Below are 18913 nucleotides of genomic sequence, written 5' to 3'. Positions count from 1 at the left end.
GGGATCCGCCTCCAGTGAAGGAAGCCATTGGGCTGAGGGGACGTCTATCACGGGAGCCACGGTGGTCAATTGGGCAGCGGCTTGGCTTGCCCAGGGTTGACGCCTCCTTGATAAAAGAGGACTTTTGTTCCTCTCAGGCTGCGAGTGTCTGAAGTGAGACTTTAGGGAGTGCCGATCTTTGCTTTTGAGACCTTCAATTTCAAAACCAAATTATTTTATTTTCTTTTAAAAATAGAATGGATTATTATGCTAATAGGCACAGATTCAGGCGGAGACAGACTTAGGAAGATTTTTGAGGAGAAATGGTAATCCTTGCTGGTTGATGGCGTTATCAATCGCTAACACTCCGTCCGCCTCATTGGATAGCTGCCTTTCAAATACCGAGAACTGCCCTATTTTCTGATCGGACAAATCTCCAGGAAAGTTTCTGAGATTGGTTTAAAGAACTCTCAATTTCTGCTCTTCAATAGAAGGCACGCGAAGCGACTGTAGGGGTCCCAGAGTGGGAGCAGCGAAAACTCTGGAGTACATTACACCTCGTTACTCTACTGGCGCTCTACCCTGGAGGAGTGGGATTGGATTTTTTGACCACCGGCTGGGCTGGAGGCGCTTTTCACTGGGTTTAGTCAAGAGTAAGGCAGAGGGCGGAGCACCAGTACGCAAGCTCGTTCCAACCGCCATTCTCGCGCGTCTTCCCTGAAGCGCATGCACCTAACGAGTAGTGCTCATTGGTCCGCAAGAGAGGGGGTGGGAGACTAGGAACGGTGGGAGCTGCTCTGTGTGGAGGAGCTGCTGCCGGTGTCATGGCGGAGCTGAGTGAGGAGGCGCTGCTGTCAGTATTACCGACGATCCGGGTCCCTAAGGCTGGAGACCGGGTCCACAAAGACGAGTGCGCCTTCTCCTTCGACACACCGGTAAGCCCACTCCCCACGCCCGCAGGGAGCACGACTTCCTTCCATAGCCCTGGTCATTCTGCCGGGGCCTGCAAGGCTTGGGCTACCGCCTCCTTGTGATGCACCATGGGACATGTAGTCTCCCGTGCCACTCCCTGCCGTTGCTTTTAACTAGCTGGAACTGTCGTGTGACTACTGCCCCCGGAAGCCACCGGGTGTACCTCGCTCGCTCCCAGTTTCGTGGAGCATTGTGGAGACTGTAGTCGCTCACTCCCCTCTGCCGTTCTAAGCTAGGGGCGCAACCCGATCGTCGGACTACATCCCCCAAGTGGATCCCTGGGAAAGCCAGGGAGTTGGCCTTGCTTGTCGCGCATGGTTCTCCGGGTTTTGTAGTCTCGTGTAGGAGGGATGGGGCTACCCCTCACTGTTCTGGGCCGGCTTTGGGGTTGGAGGGTTGGCTCTGCAGTTCCTAGGCACGTAGTAGTTTGTAAGTAGCCCTGAAGAAGGCCGTTTTTTGAGGAAGGCCGAGTTACAGAGCCTCCATCCACGGTTAATATAGATAGGGGGCGGGGAGGTGGGTCGTGGTGGAAGGGAGGGGAGGGAAAGAGGAGAGGAAAGCTCTAGTTTCTTCTTTAAGATGAACTAGTTCCGCGGCCCCCTCTTTTTCCCGCCCATCACAGAAAGCAGAGGGGACCCTTTTTAAAAGTATTCCCAAACAGATGGTTTCTTTCATGCAGGATACTAAGGCCCCTTTTCCATCCCACTCCCACTCTTGACGAGTTAGACAAAGCCGCCACCCACACCGTGCTTCACGTTATACTGGCTCCACCCGGTACCTCCCTTCCTGCAATTCTGCCTTCCTGTGTCACCCTCCAGAGAGACAAGACTCTGCCCAGGCCAGAGCCTGAACCGAGAGGGCAGCAGCCTGGTTGGGATCCACCCCCCTCACCACCCCTCCCCTCAAGCTGCTGCTGGGCCCTGCCCAGGGTGTTCAGCCAGACCAGCTCAGGGCCAGGAAAACTGCAAGTCAGAGTGGAAAGGCTTCACTAATGCAGTGCTGAGTGTAGGAGCAGGATCTAAAGCCCACTTCAGGATCACCGCTGATTTGTGGTTTGCTAGGCTTTGATTTTGGCCTCAAATAATATGCTGCTTCTCTGAAGTCTGGCTTTGGCAAGGCTCAAAGAGGACTGCTCAGAGCAGAGCTCCAGGGCTCCCAATCCTTGGTGAAACCGTCTCTTATTTCCAACAGAGGAGCTGAATCCCTGCAGTTTCCTCATGCCTTCCAGGTTATCAGATGCATAGCTTGGTGAGGCACCATCTTTGTCAGGAGGAAAAGTTTTTTCTTAATTGCCAGCTGATGGTAGAAGTCATCAGTTCCTGTCTCTCTTCTAGAAACTTCTTTGAATAATCCAAAAGGAATTTTTGTAATGTCATTACATTTCTCTCACCTCCAGTGTGGCAGAGTTGACTTGGCTAACCGACTTCCAACATATTTGATTGTCTTCAAATTGGGTTCACAGTAGAAAGAGAGCTAATGTGACACCACCCCCCACCCCATGAGAAATGCTCTATTTCCTTATGAATATTATAGTCCACACTCTTCTAGGTAGTGGTACACAATCTGTGAGACCACGCACTGCCTTTGATGGTGCCCTATTTTTAAATATCATAGCAAAGAGTTTTTTTTAAGCCCACTGAGGCTTTTATTCCAGGAAGAAGTAGTCTGCTGTTACTCAGAAACTTGGATCAGAGGTGGTTGTCCCCACTTTTTTTCTCCGCCTTCTCCAGCACTTTATTCACAAAGGCACTGGTACACTTGCTCAGTCTGGGGGAAGCCCGTGGTCTCCTGTCAGCGGTGATTTAGAGTGGGTACTTGTCTTTCCCGGTTCTCTATCTGGGTTATATGTGTCCTACCTGTCTCAGCAAGTGTCGCTAGATTGTTCTAGAAAGGGGATGGCTTTGAGGTTGGAGGGTGATGGGACTTCAGTGGGAATTTAGTTATTGGTCGGAGGGGAGGTGACAGGGTGATGGCTGGAGAATGCCAGACTTCACGTCCCTGCCAGGCCGAGTCCGGGTTTAGCCATGAGCGACACACAAGGCATTGTTCTGCTGGAGCCAGACTTCAGTAGGAGAGGGGGGAGAAACCTCAGTGTGGACCAGGGTTCAACTACCTGGCAGAGTGTGGTAAAAGAAAGGTCCGGTCGTGCTGGCAAGCTCTGCGCCTAGAGGTACCGGAAGAATCTCTGCTTCTCCACACTTGTAGGTTTTCTTTTTCTTTTTCTTTTTTTTAAATTTTATTTATTTATTTTTAGAGAGGGAAGGGAGGGAGAAAGAGAGAGAGAGAGAAACATCAATGTGTGGTTGCTGGGGGTCATGGTCTGCAACCCAGGCATGTGCCCTGACTGGGAATCGAACCTGCGATGCTTTGGTTCGCAGCCTGAGCTCAATCCACTGAGCTACGCCAGCCAGAGCACTTGTAGGTTTTCTTAATCCTGGAGATGAGTTAGGGTTTGTCATGGTGTCCTTGGTTTAGGTTCAGTGTGTGACATGCAGATCTGCCTTCTCCAAGGAAAGGGCCCTTCCCCCCTCTGAATGTAATTTCTGGCCCTGGAAGTCCATGGTGTTTGGTCCTTGTTTTCTTTCTGGGTCTTTTGGCTCTAGAGAAGAGGTAGAGGGAATTCTCTGCAACTGATCGGAGGGTCCAAAACCCAAAGAAGGAGCAAGGAGGAGGAATGGTGACTGATAGGTGTTATTCAGCTCCTGGTGTCCTTATTGACTATCAAAGTCATAGGAGAATGGGGAGAATCTTAGCCGATACTAAATCCTGACGAAATAAATGACTTGCCAAGGGCCACACAGTGTTAGAAAACAGAACCTTTCTTCTGGAAACCAGCAGTGTTTGAGCCCAGGTCTTGGTTTCCTCACCTGGCCAGGTTTCATCCTCCCTGTTTCCTCCCCTGCCTCTTGTCCTGCAGGAGTCTGAGGGTGGCCTGTACATCTGCATGAACACATTCCTGGGCTTCGGGAAGCAGTATGTGGAGAGACATTTCAACAAGACGGGCCAGCGAGTCTACTTGCATCTCCGGCGGACCCGGCACCCAGTAAGGATAGGGGCTGGGCCTGGGGACCTTCTGGCGCATCCCACGGGGTTTCCATTTTGAATCTGTTCCATTCTGACTTCTCACCTATGTCTGTCGGTGTAATTAAAATTCAGCACACGGGTTTTTTTTTTTTTAAGATTTTATTTATTTATTTTTAGAGAGGGAAAGGAGGGAGATAGAGAGAGAGAGAGAGAAACATCAATGTGGGGTTGCTGGGGGTCATGGCCTGCAAACCCTGGCATGTACCCTGACTGGGAATCAAACCTGCGACACTTTGGTTCACAGCCCGCGCTCAATCCACTGAGTTATGCCAGCCAGGGCTAGCACACATGTTTTTAGCTTCATTCTCTTCTGAGATTATTTTATCCTGTCCACCCTCCCCATTTCTCCTTACCTGGTCTTCATTGCTGATTCTGCCCTTCTTGCCTCGTTGCAGAAAGAGGAAGACAGCACCGCAGGCACTGGAGACCCCCCACGAAAGAAGCCCACCCGCCTGGCTATTGGTGAGTACTGCTGTAGCCCCACTCTTCTCCCTGAGCTGGGCTTTCCTGCTTCTAGAGGTGTTAGGAAAGCCCCAGAAGAACGGGCCCGGTCAGGGACCCTAGAGCTCTGGAGGGGACAAAGTAAAGTACTGTATCAGAGGAGGGACATTTACCTGTGGTTGTGGTCCTACTCTCCCTCTTCTTCCCTGTCTCATCAGGTGTCGAAGGCGGGTTTGACCTTAGCGAGGAGAAGTTTGAATACGATGAGGACGTGAAGATTGTCATTTTGCCGGATTACCTGGAAATTGCCCGGGATGGGTTGGGGGGACTGCCTGACTTTGTCAGAGATCGGGTATGAATCTTTTCCCGCCCTCCCAAAGATTTTGGGGCAAGCGGGGCCAGGGCAGCGATGTCTTGGGCAAGCACTGAGAAAGCTGAAGATAAGTGACAGAGGGGCATGGGGGATGGGGTTTGGGTACTGTTTCTGACCCTCTGCTTCTCCCAGGTGACCAGTGCGGTGGAGGCACTACTGTCCGCCGACTCAGCCTCCCGCAAGCAGGAAGTACAGGCCTGGGATGGGGAAGTACGGCAGGTGTCTAAGCATGCCTTCAACCTCAAGCAGCTGGACAACCCTGCTCGAATCCCTCCCTGGTGAGGCCTGGCCCCTCTACCTCGGGGCACAACCGCCAGAGCAGGGGCAAAGAGGCCACCCTCCTGGGAGATCTGGTGGGAGAGAGGGCTGGCAGCACGACAATTAGGGAGACTGGGAAGCAAAGAACTGAGCAGGGGGACATCCAGAGGAGAGGAGAAGAGAGAGAAATTGGATTGGCAGGGGCCCACAGAGTCCCCTTTCTCTCTACCACTCCCAGACACCCCTGACCCATATTTCAGCTCAATTTCTTTTCTCCTTGGTTTAGTGGCTGGAAGTGCTCCAAGTGTGACATGAGAGAGAACCTATGGCTCAACCTGACCGATGGCTCTATCCTCTGTGGCCGACGCTACTTCGATGGCAGTGGCGGCAACAACCATGCTGTGGAGCACTTCAGGGAGACAGGCTACCCATTAGCTGTCAAACTGGGCACCATCACACCTGACGGAGCTGGTATTCCCTTCCTTCCTTAGCTACCTCCATGCCAAAATGTGTTTTAACTATTGTTCATTTTGTATGGCACAAATAATACATGAATATGTTCTCTTGATAAACAATGAAAATATTGTAGATGAGACCAAATCTTCAATTACTCTTCAAAACCTCAGTCCCCTTCCTAGAAGTTATCAGTGTATCTGACTAGGAAGCATCCTTCCCAACCCATTTGACCCTAGAAGCTTACCCTGTGGGGTGGAGTCACAATTAATTCCAACTCTCACCCTGTGTCACCCCATTTTCCCTGACAGCCATCCCCAGAAGGTTTAAGGGAGCCAAGAAGTTACCCTACAGGCTTACCCTTCTGTCCCACTAAGGCCCCTCAAGGCAGGGGGTGACACTGGTGGCCAGGCCAGTCCTGAGTCACCGCCTCTGACACTGCTCCTGCCCCCTGTCCTAGATGTGTACTCATATGATGAGGACGACATGGTCCTGGACCCCAACCTGGCTGAGCACCTCTCCCACTTCGGCATTGACATGCTGAAGATGCAAAAGGTGAGACTCGTTCAGCTTCAGATTCCTCTTATTCCTGCTCCTGTTAGGCCCTTCTTCCTTGCCTGAGACAGAGAACTGGAGAGAGTGAGCACAGTCCTTCCAGTCCCCACGATATGTGGGCTTTGACAAATTTCCTAGAATCGTTTGTTCATTCATTGACTACTCCTGAGTACCTACTTTGTGTTAGTCACTAATAAGGCAGGTGTGGTCCTTGTTTTACACACTCTTTGGAGAGGCAGGCATCACTCACACTGATAACTGATTAGCTACCGGCTGTGAAGGGCGCTATGAAAGAGATGTGGAGGGTGCTGCAGTAGTTGACAGCAGTGGGGCCTGGCCCAGTCTGGGGCATCAGGGAAGTGTCTCTGAGGAAGTCTTGCTTGCGTGGAGACCTGAGGGGTGAGAAGGGGTGCCTTTGGAATGGGAAAAACAGTTCAGGTAGAGGGAGTTGCTTTCATTTCATTCCCCCATTCAAGCCTGATAACTAAGTCCTCTTGCAGTTGCTTGTGGCCATTTAGAACTTGGACTAGATGATATCCTGCATGCCTCTGTAATTCAACAAATTCTAGGCTCCAGCTGGGTATCATCCTAGATCCTGGGAGAGATCAATGTAAAAAATCCAGGGCTGAGTCTCTCCCCCCATCTGAAGTGCCCCTTCCCTGCAGACGGACAAGACGATGACCGAGTTGGAGATAGATATGAACCAGCAGATTGGCGAATGGGAGCTGATCCAGGAGTCAAGTGTGCCACTGAAACCCCTGTTCGGGCCTGGCTACACAGGCATCCGGAACCTGGGTAACAGCTGCTACCTCAACTCGGTGGTCCAGGTGCTCTTCAGCATCCCCGACTTCCAGAGGAAGTGAGTAGTGCCTTCCCCACCGCTGGCCCCGGGCTCTGCGCACCTAACATCCCCACTCCTTTCCTGGCCATCAGCTTCTAGGCACACTCCTCCTTCAGCCACCTTCAGTACCTCTGTTCCAGCGCAGTTTTAGTTCCCATGACCCTGTGGCTGGTGTGCCATGAGGGGAGCCAGCTGTAGGATTGCACCATCATCACCCAGTCACACGCAAACGCCACTGGTAGAGCAGAACACCAAATCCCAGGGCTCTTGGAGGCCTCCTGCCTGACTCAGGGGTGAGCAGGTGGTCTTTATTTTAGGCGAGTGACATCAGATGAGCACCTACCGTGGCCACGTAGCACTTGGGGGAGAGGGAGGACTTGGGATACTAAGAAGAAAGGCAAATTTTTAGCAAAAGGGACTTTACCATCTAATTGGAATGGGCCTGATGCTTATGTGAAAACTTAAAACGTATTGAGAAGTTCTGTCCAAAAGGCTACGAACTGTAGTCATCTTCCTCCCAGGCTGTGTTCTCCCTTCCCCTGGCTCGCTTGCTCGGGGAGGAGGCTGGGAAAGCCTGCCTCGGGGCACTGTGTGCTGACGCAGTTGAGAGGCAGGAAGGGCGGGTTGCTGGAGAGAAATGGACTCCAGGCTTCAACCACGTGACTCCCCACTCTGGAGGGAGTCTATTCACTGAGCTGGTAGACAGTTTCTCCCTTTGCTTTTCTGTTGAGCCGGGACCAAAGCCCCTCCAATTCTCCTTCCCTTGGCTCTTAGGTATGTGGAAAAGCTGGAGAAGATCTTCCAGAACGCCCCAGCGGACCCGACCCAGGACTTCAGCACCCAGGTGTATGTAGCCAGGTCCTATGTCTGAAGGCTGTTGAGAGCCTTGCTGCCTGTGTGCCTCCTCTGTCCTCCGTGACCACCTGGAGGGGGCAGCAGTGTAGCCCCAGCCAGTTAGAAGCTTTCAGATGATTGCCTTCTGGGCATGCCCTCTCCCTTGGGGTGGGTTCCCATGGACCCTAAGGTTTTCCACATTTTAGCAAGTTGTCTATGGAGGGCCCTGAACCAGGGTTGAGGTGAGTAGGGACAGGTGTAGAGAGACGGCAGATTACCGCTAGTTAACTAAAGCAAAATGGTTCTCTTGGATGTTAACACAGGGCCAAGCTGGGCCACGGCCTTCTCTCCGGAGAGTATTCCAAGCCAGCACCGGAGTCAGGCGATGGGGAGCAGGTGTCAGAACAAAAGGTGAGTCTACTGCATCCATCCTTTTCGGGCTCTGGAATTACAGGGAAACTGAGGTCTGGGATATGTCTGAGGAAGGTGGCCTCTTGAGCCCCAGCTAATTCACTGCCCTGGCTCTGCCTAGGAACTTCAAGATGGCATTGCCCCTCGGATGTTCAAGGCCCTCATTGGCAAGGGTCACCCTGAGTTCTCTACCAACCGGCAGCAGGATGCCCAGGAGTTCTTCCTTCACCTTATCAACATGGTGGAAGTAAGGCCTGAGAAGAAGGCAAGGGAGGGTACTCTTTGAAGTCCTTGCCTCTACCTGCAATTCACTCCCTCTTCCTCCCGGCCTTTCTTGTCCCCATTAGCCCCGCCCAGTCCCCCCCCCCCCCCCCCCCCCCCCGCCCCCGGCTCTGGCAGCCTGCGTGCACTGCCCCTTCCCTGTGGTAGCGAATACACGCAAGGACAATGGCAGAGCCAAGCAGTGGTCCTTACACTCAATGGGCTTGTGCCTTATGAAGGATACACCCAAAGAAAATGCTCAGGATACTTACTACTTATCAAGAGAACTCCAAGCACGTTCCAGCACAGTCCCACAGTGCTGTGAGCGGGCCAGAACCAGGGAGGCGGGAGTGGTTGGGGAGGGCTTCTACTCTGTTCCTGCATCCCTGCACTCTCAGTGCTAGTCTCCCTTCCCCTCCCCTCCTCTCCCTCCTTGACCACCAGGAACCCATTTAGGCCCCCATTCCAGTCCCTGGCTTCCCAGATCTCTCCACCTGCCTCTTTCCCATAGAGGAATTGCCGGAGTTCTGAAAATCCTAATGAAGTGTTCCGCTTCTTGGTGGAGGAAAAGATCAAGTGCCTGGCTACAGAGAAGGTGAAGTACACCCAGCGGGTAGACTACATCATGCAGCTGCCTGTGCCCATGGATGCGGCCCTTAACAAGGGTAGGTGGCTCTCAGCCAGGCCTGGGTACGGGTGCAGTGGAGGCTGTGGGGAATGCATGGGCACTTACAGCAGCAGAGCCCACAGGGCACTCTGCTCCCTCAGCCGTAAGTCCAAAGCTAGGACAGCAGAGCGAGGTCAGATTAACTTGCCCACAGCTCGTCAGCAGAGCTGTGCTGAGAAAGAGAAGCAAAATCATATGTGGGTGCGCATCGGGCGGGACTGGGTGGGGCTGAGGAGTTGAAGTAGTCACAGACACAGAGCCAGCAGGGCCAGGCTAAGGAGGGAAAGAGGTAGCACCTTCTGAGGGATCCACCCGCCACTTCTGTCACCAGAGGAGCTTCTAGAGTACGAGGAGAAGAAGCGGCAAGCTGAAGAGGAGAAGCTGCCACTGCCCGAGCTGGTTCGGGCCCAGGTGCCCTTCAGCTCCTGCCTGGAGGCCTATGGGGCCCCCGAGCAGGTGGATGACTTCTGGAGCACGGCTCTGCAGGCCAAATCAGTAGCTGTCAAGTAAGTCCTGCCGGGCTGGGCCTGATGGTCTCGGGCCCGTGTCAGGGTAGTCCTGAAGATGCCCCCTGCCTCTTTCTCGTTCTGTCATTCCTCTTTTGGGTGGAACCTCAGGATTGCATCAGTTGAGGCTGGTGATCTGGCCCCGGTGGGAACCAAGAAGCCCCACCGGAGCAGACTCAGATGGTTACTATGTATTACCTCGTCTTGCCCAAACCACTCCATCTTCTCTCACAGCACAGGGCACTTCTCAGTGCAGCAGCTCTCCACCCTCTCCCTCAATCCTGGCAGAGTGCAGACACTTAGTAGGGAATAGGATGTGGGTTTCCAGCAAATGGTTTTACTTTTTGCTCAGAGGTTAGCTTGAGCTGGAGGTCTGTAAGAGTGCTTTGTCTCAAGAGAATTCAGCCACCCACTGCTTTGCTGCTCCTATCAGTAAGACAGCCCTTCTCCTGGCTTCTGCACCTCCTTGTTTGCAGATGCTCTGATGCCTGCCCAGGGCAGGATAAGAATATGGAGGATCTTCTGGGCTGTTAGGTCTTCTACCCATGAGAGGCTGAACCCTGGGGTGGGGACTTTCAGGATAGGAGAACCTTGGGATTGTCTGGCTACCAGGACATTCTCTCTTCCCTAGGACCACACGATTTGCCTCATTCCCTGACTACCTGGTCATCCAGATCAAGAAGTTCACCTTCGGCCTAGACTGGGTACCCAAGAAACTGGGTATGATGGCTGGGACAAGCAAGGGAGGTTCAGCAGAAAATGCTAAAAAAATAAGGGGGCCTTAATACACGTAAACCAATGTTTTTCTCACTTCCCTCTGAAAGAGAAAACGTTACCTTAGATGTTTCAAAATATGTCTAGTTTGAAAAGCACTGACTAAAAATATTAAAAGACTTCTTTGATTTTATAATTATGATTTACAACCAAAAGTCATTTCCATAGTTTAGTTTTTATAACTGATACGTTTTCATTTTTTTAAAGATTTTATTTATATTTATTTTTAGAGAGGTAAGGGAGGGAGAAAGAGAGAGAAACATCAATGTGCTGTTGCTGGGGGCCGTGGCCTACAACCCAGGCATGTGCCCCGACTGGGAATCAAACCTGCAATGCTCTGGTTCACAGCCTGAGCTCAATCCACTGAGCTATGCCAGCCAGGGCCGTTTTCATTTTTTTTAAAGATTTTATTCATTTATTTTTAGAGAGGGAAGGGAGTGAGAAAGAGAGAGAGAGAGAAACATCAATGTGCGGTTGCTGGGGGCTGTGGCCTGCAACCCAGGCATGTGCTCTGCCTGGAAATTGAACCTGTGGCACTTTGGTTCGCAGCCCGCGCTCAATCCACTGAGCTACGCCAGCCAGGGTGATAAGTTTTCATTTTAATAATCTTGAAATAATTAGCTCTCGTGGGTCTTACTTACGGGCCCTAGGTGACTTTGAGAACTGCTGATGTAATTTCATTTCCTAGAGAAGTTGGGACCCACAAAAATACAGAATCATCCTGCCCCACAAGTGGGAGGCCCCTCCTCGCCCACAGCTCATTTGTTGTAGATCGAGGACTAGAGTCCAGGTCCCCTGACTCCCAGGCCCACAGTTATTTTTCTTACATTGGGACCCCTAAGGTGGTACTCTCTGCACAGCTCCTTATTGCAGGGCGGTGCCAAAATATGGTGCAGGAGCTTGAGATCCCCAAAGTGCCTCCTCAGGAGGGCCTTGGAGCTCCTGAGGTGACCTGTTGGGCCATTCCAATTACAGACGTGTCCATTGAGATGCCAGAGGAGCTAGACATCTCCCAGTTGAGGGGTACAGGGCTGCAGCCTGGAGAGGAGGAGCTGCCTGACATTGCCCCACCCCTGGTTACTCCGGATGAGCCCAAAGGTAGCCTTGGTTTCTATGGCAACGAAGACGAAGACTCCTTCTGCTCCCCTCACTTCTCCTCTCCAACATGTTAGTGACTCTTTTTCCTGCCTGTCTCTTTCCCTTGCCGAGGGGCTCTTCTCTGCCTGCCTCCCCAGGACCCTGTCCTTTGTGTTTCTCCTGTCCTCCCTTTCAAATTTCCTCTGCCCTCTTTTGGTGGACGTGAGGACCGACTGGAGCACTCCCAGCCACATTCTCAGTGTGGATGGCAGTAGCACTGGCTAATGGCCCGCCATTTTTGTCACTTCATTGGTTGGGGGTGGGGGCTGGGAATCATATTCCAGAAACAGGGCCCATTCTGTGAGAATGGGCAAGGAAGGGGATCCATGGGGGTCTTTAGCCTCAGTTCTGTGCCTTTAGGGTACTACACCCACATTGTACTCATTCTAGTACAGGGATAAGGTGCCTGGCTGTGAGAGAAAAATGCCTGGAATGCAATGGTTGGGAGAGGGCAGGGCGGGACTGTGGGAGGAGGAGGAAGAGCAAAGAGTAGCCCGAGGAGTCCATCACTGTGCCTGCACTTCTCTCACCACAGCCCCCATGCTGGATGAGTCGGTCATCATCCAGCTGGTGGAAATGGGCTTCCCCATGGACGCCTGCCGCAAAGCCGTCTACTACACGGGCAACAGCGGGGCCGAGGCCGCCATGAACTGGGTCATGTCGCACATGGATGATCCAGGTAGGCAGGGCTGGGTAGCAGGGCCAGGCAGGGCCACCATCCTCCCCAAAACACTGCAACCCCTTCCCATCCACAGATTTTGCAAACCCCCTCATCCTGCCTGGCTCCAGCGGGCCTGGCTCCACAAGTGCAGCAGCGGACCCCCCGCCAGAGGACTGCGTGACCACCATTGTCTCCATGGGCTTCTCCCGGGACCAGGCCCTCAAAGCTCTGCGGGCCACGGTAGGGGCTGTCCCCAGCTCAGGACTGGGGCCTCTGGGGTAGCAGAGGGTGGGAGTGAGGTCCATCCTTCATGAGCAAGACCAAGGGTATTGGCATGGTGCGGCCGAGGCTGGGCTCCACCTTGCTGTGGCTGTGACAAAGGAGCTGACTGAGGCTTTCACTGGTGCTTTTCTTGCCCCCGAACTTGTCGGAAATGTAATGCTTTTCTCCTCCCCAAGAACAATAGTTTAGAACGGGCTGTGGACTGGATCTTCAGTCACATCGACGACCTAGACGCAGAGGCTGCCATGGACATCTCAGAGGGTCGCTCGGCTGCCGACTCCATCTCTGAGTCTGTGCCGGTGGGGCCTAAAGTCCGGGATGGTTCTGGAAGTGAGTGTCCCGGGGAGAGAGGACAGGCCTGGTAGAGTCTTGCCAGTCTGCTCTGCCAGAGCCTCATTCCAAGGCAGCTTTGCTTCCCTCTTGGGGCAGAGGGGGCAGAAACTTCTTCCCGGTGACAGGACTCCTGAAGGTGGGATTCTAGGAGGTGGAGGCGGGTCTTTGATCCAGTACATGCCTACGTTCCCTAAGTTCGAGCTGTTAGAGCAGGGTGTCCGACTCACTTTCACCGGGGGCCGCATCAGCCTTGCAGTTGCCTTCAAAGGGCCAAATGTAACTTTAGGGCCGTATAAACGTAACTGCTCCTTAACTGTCAAGCAAGAGCTCGGCGCTGCCGCCGGGTAGAAACAAGGTGCCGGGCCGTATAAACAAGGTGGAGGGCCCGATTCAGCCGCGGGCCTTGTGTTTGCCACCTGTGTGTCAGATAGATTTTTGGACTGTCACTCCAGGATCCCTCTCTCATTGTCTTCTCTGCCGTCCCCCTCTCTCCTTCCCTAGAGTATCAGCTCTTTGCCTTCATCAGTCACATGGGCACCTCCACCATGTGTGGTCACTACGTCTGCCACATCAAGAAGGAAGGCAGGTGAGGGCCCAGCCATGTGTGTTTGGAATGGGGGGGTGGGAGTGGAGATGCATAGGGACACCCTGGAAACCCTGGAGGAGGCGAAGGACTACCTGACAGGAGCCGCACACACACTGAGGGGTGAGGGAACACTGGACAGCAGAGACGAGGCAAACTGCAGCCAGAGGGCCGACTCAGGCCACTTGCCTCTGTAAGTGGTTTTAATGAGCATAGCCACACTTACTCATTCATGCATTGTCTGTGGCTGTTTCCACACTGCACCAGGCAAGCTGAATAGTTGTACCAGAGACCCGATGGCCTACGAAACCTGAAAGAAAGATTTACCACCTGGCCCTGTACAGAAAAAGTTTGCAGACTTCTGCCTTATAGAAACGGGTGGGGGGATGGCGGTAAAGACACTGAGCAGGGGAAATGACCTTGGTGAGATTGGGATGCTCCCTGCAGACAGGTGGCAGCTGGACTGGGGCCTTTCCCCAGAATCTGCAGGATTGGCCCCAGGGGCCATGTCAGAGAAACCGAGTAGAAGCCCTGCGGACTGCCCAGTTGGTCCATCTCTTTCCACCCTTCCCCACCTTCCCCAGATGGGTGATCTACAACGACCAGAAAGTGTGTGCCTCTGAGAAGCCGCCCAAGGACCTGGGCTACATCTACTTCTACCAGAGAGTGGCCAGTTAAGAGCCTGCCCTGACCCCTTACCACGGAGGGCAGGGGTCAGACCACCTGGCATGAGGGAGAGGGGCTGGGGGATGGACTGCAGCCTGCCTGCTCTGTACCCTTTTTCTTTATGCCCCCGCCCCTCCGCCCACAGCAGGGAAGAAACTAGAGGCCCTAGGAGAATGGCCAAGCAAAGTGGAGAGGCACTCGAGAGACTTTGGGGTTAGAGCAGGGTGGGGACGGGAGGGTGGCTGCCTGTCTGTGAGGAGACTCTGTTGCTTCCCCTCCCCCAAACCCCTGTTCCTCTGCTTCTCTAATCCTGCCAGCTCCTGGTGTGGAGGGGCTGGTTTGTATGTGTGTGCGTGTGGGTGTCGCTTTGTGCAGCCTCTTCCACAGGACGGGGTGCTCCTCCTCCCCTCCCCCTTTGTGTTTGTCCCCTGTGTGGTCAAGCCAGGAGGGATCTGAGGGAAATGGGGACCCCCTCGCCCTCCTGCCTCAGTCTTTCCTTCACCCTGTCTCTTCCCTGTTCTTCTCTGGAAAATGCCAAAATACATGATGTGAATAAAAGTACAATGGCTAAATTGTATCCTGTTTGATTCCTTGTGGAGACGTATCTGCCCTGGGGCTGGCAGGAGGGCCAGCGCCCCAAAACTCCCCGTGCTTCTCAGTAGCTGAGCTCTTGGGAAATTGAGGGTGAGGTGAGGGCTGGGGCCCATCAGGTCGGGGGAAGTGGAGCGGGGTGACAGCAAAGACAGGGGTGAAAAGCCCTTCTTTCCTTCCAGCAGTCACACACATGTCCACAGGTCCCTAGTGCCTAGGAAGCCCTGGGCCTAGGGCCTAGGCCCCAGGCCCTGCAGTCCTTTGTCAGCCCTGGGCCAACTGGAGGAGGAGTGGGGTGCCTTAGGGGAGGAGTTCTGAACTGCCTGGGCCTCAGCCTCGGCTGTACAGCTGGTGCCAGCAACGGCCATCCCTCCCTCCCTCTTTGAACCCTGTCACTTGCCCAGTAACTGTGGGCTAGACTCTCCCTGCGGGGGTCAAAGGTGCCTGCTCAGCAATCGGATAAGGCTAAATACTTGGATGGGGGGAGGGAGTTCCTTTTCCCAGGGTTGGGAAGATACCCCTCAGTTTCCTGAGCAATGTGGCCTAGGCCAAGCAGTTGGAGTGGTCGGACTTGCCAGCTAGTTCCCCTGGGAACCACTTCTGGCCCCCTAGAGGGCTGCAGTCTTGAAGAGCCGGTTCCTCGAGCGCAGGGGCTCACAGTTCTCGCCTTCTCCCGAGTCAGGCAAAGGAAGGCTGAAGCGACTCGGCTCCGATGCTCCTAGAACGTTGCTACAAGAAAGGGGGTAACGTCAGAACACTGCCACAAGGGCGGCGGGCGGGGTTGGGGGTAGGACTTGCAGGCGGGGGCCGGGCTAACCATGGCCAAGGAGGCGGAGTTCTGTCTCACCGCGCTCTATATAAGCGGGCAGTGGCCGCGGCTGCGCGGTGATCCTGACCTTCAGTGTGTCGGCTCCAGCGCCATGGCGCCCTCCAGGAAGTTTTTCGTGGGGGGGAACTGGAAGATGAATGGGCGGAAGGCGAATCTGGGGGAACTCATCAACACGCTGAATGCGGCCAAGGTGCCGGCCGACACCGGTGAGCCTCATTGGGTAGGGTAAGGCAGGGCAGGGAGGGCGGGGGAGCGCCCTCTCCCGAGCTACCGGGTGTGCTCGTAGAGCTGGGTGCAGGCTGAGAACGAAGGCTACTGGGGACCCGGACGCTGACCCAGCAGCCGCAATGCCAGGGGTGTATCGAGGGGGAAATCGGAGCCACATCTAACGGTGCGCTCGGACAGTGGGGCGGGAAAGGACGTTTTTGTCTCCAAGAAGATGGCCCCGAAGCACAGACAGAGCTGCACTGCCTGGAGTCCGGCATGGAAGCGGAGATTAGCACCAGTGGGCGATCGGGAGTGGCGACAGCCCGGGAATTGGGGGTGCGGGGGAGTGGAGGCGGCTGAGTGGGCGTGCAGGCCTCCAGTCACCTGCCCCTAGGCCGGGCTCCGTGCGCCGCTGCACGTAGCGCGAGACTCCTCCCAGAGCCTCGCCTGGCGGGCTGAGTGTTCCTGCCGCGCTGCCTCTGCCTCCAGAGCTACCGCTCCGATCCTCTACCCTCCGCAGCCTGGAAGAGCCCTGCTTTCTTCAGAAAGGGGCTGAGTAGATGTCAAACAGGCAGATGCCAAATAGGATGCCATTTGGGAATATGGAGCGATCTTACGGCTTTTTCCAACCTGGAACCAGAGAAGCGCAGGGCCTCTCTGAGCTGGTAGCTCCCTGCCACCCACCGGCAGAGTGCTGTACTTAGTCCTTCCCATCCACCTAAAACACGGAACCACCGGCCTGATCAGAAGAGGCATCCTCTTCTGGTTTATTCGACAGAGACTCCAATATCAACCCCAGGAGTTGGCCCCTTATGCTTTTGCTAAAAATCCTTGCCTTGCCTGTGGGAGGTAGGGATGAGCTATTTTAGAAGGGAGGTGGGGTTGGCCCCCAGGGAATGCTGAGTCTAGGAGGTGCCCAGGCCCAGAATAGCCCAGAGAAATCAGAGCCACAGCTGTTAAAAGAGCAAAGGGCAGGGCCATGGCCTCTCAGGGGCATCCGAAAAGCTCTAGGAGCTGGAAATGGGCCCAATCTGGGATGTGTGCAAAGATCATCTTGCTGGGGTGAAAAGGGAAGGAAAGCAGAACTAAGGAAGCTGGTGAAGGCTAGGGGGCTCCAGACCCGGGATGGAGCCTGACAAATGTTGTGTTCTCATCCACAGAGGTGGTTTGTGCACCCCCCACCGCCTACATTGACTTTGCCAGGCAGAAGCTAGATCCCAAGATTGCTGTGGCTGCCCAGAACTGCTACAAAGTGACTAATGGGGCCTTTACTGGGGAGATCAGGTGAGATGCAAGTGGGAAAAGGGTGTGTGAGGGCCTTCCCTTACTTTCCTCATTGAGTGGAAAGCCACAGGTGGGCCCCCTGTGGAACTGTGGCTTCATCTCTTCCCACAGCCCTGGCATGATCAAAGACTGTGGAGCCACATGGGTAGTCCTGGGGCACTCGGAGAGAAGACACGTCTTTGGGGAGTCAGATGAGGTTAGTAACCAGGAGAAGAGAGAGATTAAGAGATGCTATCCCAAGAGTAGTGTTTCACCAACTGTGTTCCTCAACAGCTGATTGGGCAGAAAGTGGCGCATGCCCTGTCGGAGGGACTTGGAGTGATCGCCTGCATTGGGGAGAAGCTAGATGAGAGGGAAGCTGGCATCACTGAGAAGGTCGTTTTTGAACAGACCAAGGTCATCGCAGGTATTTCTGAAGGGACCTATGAGCCTAGCCAAGGCCATGGAGGCACGGGGGGCGGGGTCAGAAGCGCTGCAGCCTGACTTGATTCCCATGCTGAGCAAAGGGGAAGGTGGGATCCCTTGCATCCTCTCAATCACTGCTGCTCCTGCCCCATGGTATTGATGCCTCATGGAGTTCCCTAAATAACCACCAGAGGGCAGCATGCCACCCTCTTCTTTATTCCCTGGGTACCAAGCTACTGAGCTCCTTGTTCACCTTCTTTCTGTGGTCTCTGTCCTACAGATAACGTGAAGGACTGGAGCAAGGTTGTTCTGGCCTATGAGCCTGTGTGGGCAATCGGCACAGGCAAGACTGCAACACCTCAACAGGTAAACAAGCCTAGGACCCCACCCTTGTCCTACCTTGCCTCAGTAAAAATGGATAGCACAGAGACCATCCTGGCCAACCCCTCCTTTTAAAGGCAGGAGCCCCTAAGCCCAGAGAAGGGGAGAGTGACTTGTCCAAGGACGTCCATTCCACAGCCTGGGTTGTGCATGTGTGTCAGAGTCCTGGTGTTCCGACCCGGACCCCAGGTGCTGGGATTCTCTGAAACCACACTGCCTCGCCACTCGTGCCCAGGGTTTTTTCCCCTTTCAGGAAGACGCAGGGTCTTAACTTAGTCTGGCTTCTTGTTCCAGGCCCAGGAAGTACACGAAAAGCTCCGGGGATGGCTGAAGTCCAATGTCTCTGATGCAGTGGCTCAGAGCACCCGCATCATTTATGGAGGTGAGTGGGTTGGCTCCAGCTTGAGGTGGGGTGGGCTGAGAACTAGACTGAGCCTCCTTGGTTAGACATGGAGGTGGGAATAGAGTATGCCCATCCCTTCCCTGACCATTCACCCTCTCTTCTCTCATGTCAGGTTCTGTGACTGGGGCAACCTGCAAGGAGCTGGCAAGCCAGCCTGATGTGGACGGCTTCCTCGTGGGTGGTGCGTCCCTGAAGCCTGAATTTGTGGACATCATCAATGCCAAACAATAAGCCCCACTCATCTCCCCTCTCCTTCCTGCTATGCCAAGGGCAACGAAGCTCAGAAGCCCAGTAACTGCTCCTCCCCCGACACACATGCTTCTGATAGTATCACCTGCCCCTTCTCGTGGCCTGATCCAAACTGTACTTCTCCCTCACCAGTTACATCTCACCTTGTAATGGCTGGGACCTGGCCAACCCCTTCTCCACTTACTATGATCATTGGAACAAGACATGTCATCAAGGAGGCTTCTCCTTGGCTGAGAGGTGGGAGGGGCAGTTTGCTCGTGGGTCCCCTCAGTCCCCAGTGAAGTCAGGAAAGGGAGCCATCCTCTTCCATCCCACACCATGGGGCCAAGGGCTGGGAGAGAGCCCTGTCTTCTCCTCCGAGGCCAGGGGTTCTGTTCTCGTCCCTGGTGCCAGCGCCTGTGTGTGTTGTGTATGTGAGCAGCCCCGCTCGGTGGCAGAGGGTTGGGGGGGAATAAACACCTGCCACTAAGCCTTGTGGTTCGTCTTTCTTCAT

General features: G+C 54.2%; 2 protein-coding genes across 3 annotated transcripts; both read left to right on the top strand.

The window, feature by feature from the left end:
- The first annotated feature begins 49 nt into the window (after positions 1–49).
- On the top strand, positions 50–14645 carry USP5 (ubiquitin specific peptidase 5). 2 transcript variants are annotated; one of them, XM_028531577.2, is made up of 20 exons: positions 50–914; positions 3869–3994; positions 4431–4497; positions 4695–4828; positions 4982–5127; positions 5394–5578; positions 6021–6115; positions 6781–6974; positions 7731–7802; positions 8114–8201; positions 8323–8448; positions 8974–9127; positions 9461–9635; positions 10267–10355; positions 11385–11507; positions 12082–12225; positions 12302–12447; positions 12666–12819; positions 13324–13408; positions 13990–14645. In XM_028531577.2, exons 1-20 carry the CDS (start codon positions 804–806, stop codon positions 14081–14083), a joined length of 2508 nt encoding a protein of 835 aa, XP_028387378.1. In that variant the 5' UTR covers positions 50–803; the 3' UTR covers positions 14084–14645. The 2 variants fall into 2 exon arrangements, with proteins under 2 accessions (XP_028387378.1, XP_028387377.1); XM_028531576.2 differs by having other exon boundaries at positions 98–914; positions 11385–11576.
- A 781-nt stretch (positions 14646–15426) lies between these two features.
- Positions 15427–18889, top strand: TPI1 (triosephosphate isomerase 1). The gene is made up of 7 exons (XM_028532784.2): positions 15427–15697; positions 16859–16982; positions 17094–17178; positions 17256–17388; positions 17668–17753; positions 18063–18150; positions 18284–18889. The coding sequence occupies exons 1-7, from the start codon at positions 15481–15483 to the stop codon at positions 18400–18402; spliced, it is 852 nt and encodes a 283-aa protein (XP_028388585.1). The 5' UTR covers positions 15427–15480; the 3' UTR covers positions 18403–18889.
- The last annotated feature ends 24 nt before the right edge of the window (positions 18890–18913 follow it).

This window comes from Phyllostomus discolor, chromosome 2, assembly GCF_004126475.2.
Source record: "Phyllostomus discolor isolate MPI-MPIP mPhyDis1 chromosome 2, mPhyDis1.pri.v3, whole genome shotgun sequence".
In the NCBI taxonomy this organism is placed as follows: domain Eukaryota; kingdom Metazoa; phylum Chordata; class Mammalia; order Chiroptera; family Phyllostomidae; genus Phyllostomus; species Phyllostomus discolor.
Note: the sequence above shows the minus strand (reverse complement) of the source record. Positions and strands in the feature narration are given on the sequence as shown.

Coding starts and splice junctions, on each gene's coding strand:
- USP5 (XM_028531576.2), top strand. CDS start 804: ATGGCGGAGCTGAGTGAGGAGGCGCTGCTGTCAGTATTACCGACGATC. Junction 6,116..6,780: donor ACATGCTGAAGATGCAAAAG/GTGAGACTCGTT, acceptor CCTTCCCTGCAG/ACGGACAAGACGATGACCGA. Junction 8,202..8,322: donor AGCAGGTGTCAGAACAAAAG/GTGAGTCTACTG, acceptor GGCTCTGCCTAG/GAACTTCAAGATGGCATTGC.
- TPI1 (XM_028532784.2), top strand. CDS start 15,481: ATGGCCAAGGAGGCGGAGTTCTGTCTCACCGCGCTCTATATAAGCGGG. Junction 15,698..16,858: donor CAAGGTGCCGGCCGACACCG/GTGAGCCTCATT, acceptor TCTCATCCACAG/AGGTGGTTTGTGCACCCCCC. Junction 17,179..17,255: donor TCTTTGGGGAGTCAGATGAG/GTTAGTAACCAG, acceptor GTTCCTCAACAG/CTGATTGGGCAGAAAGTGGC.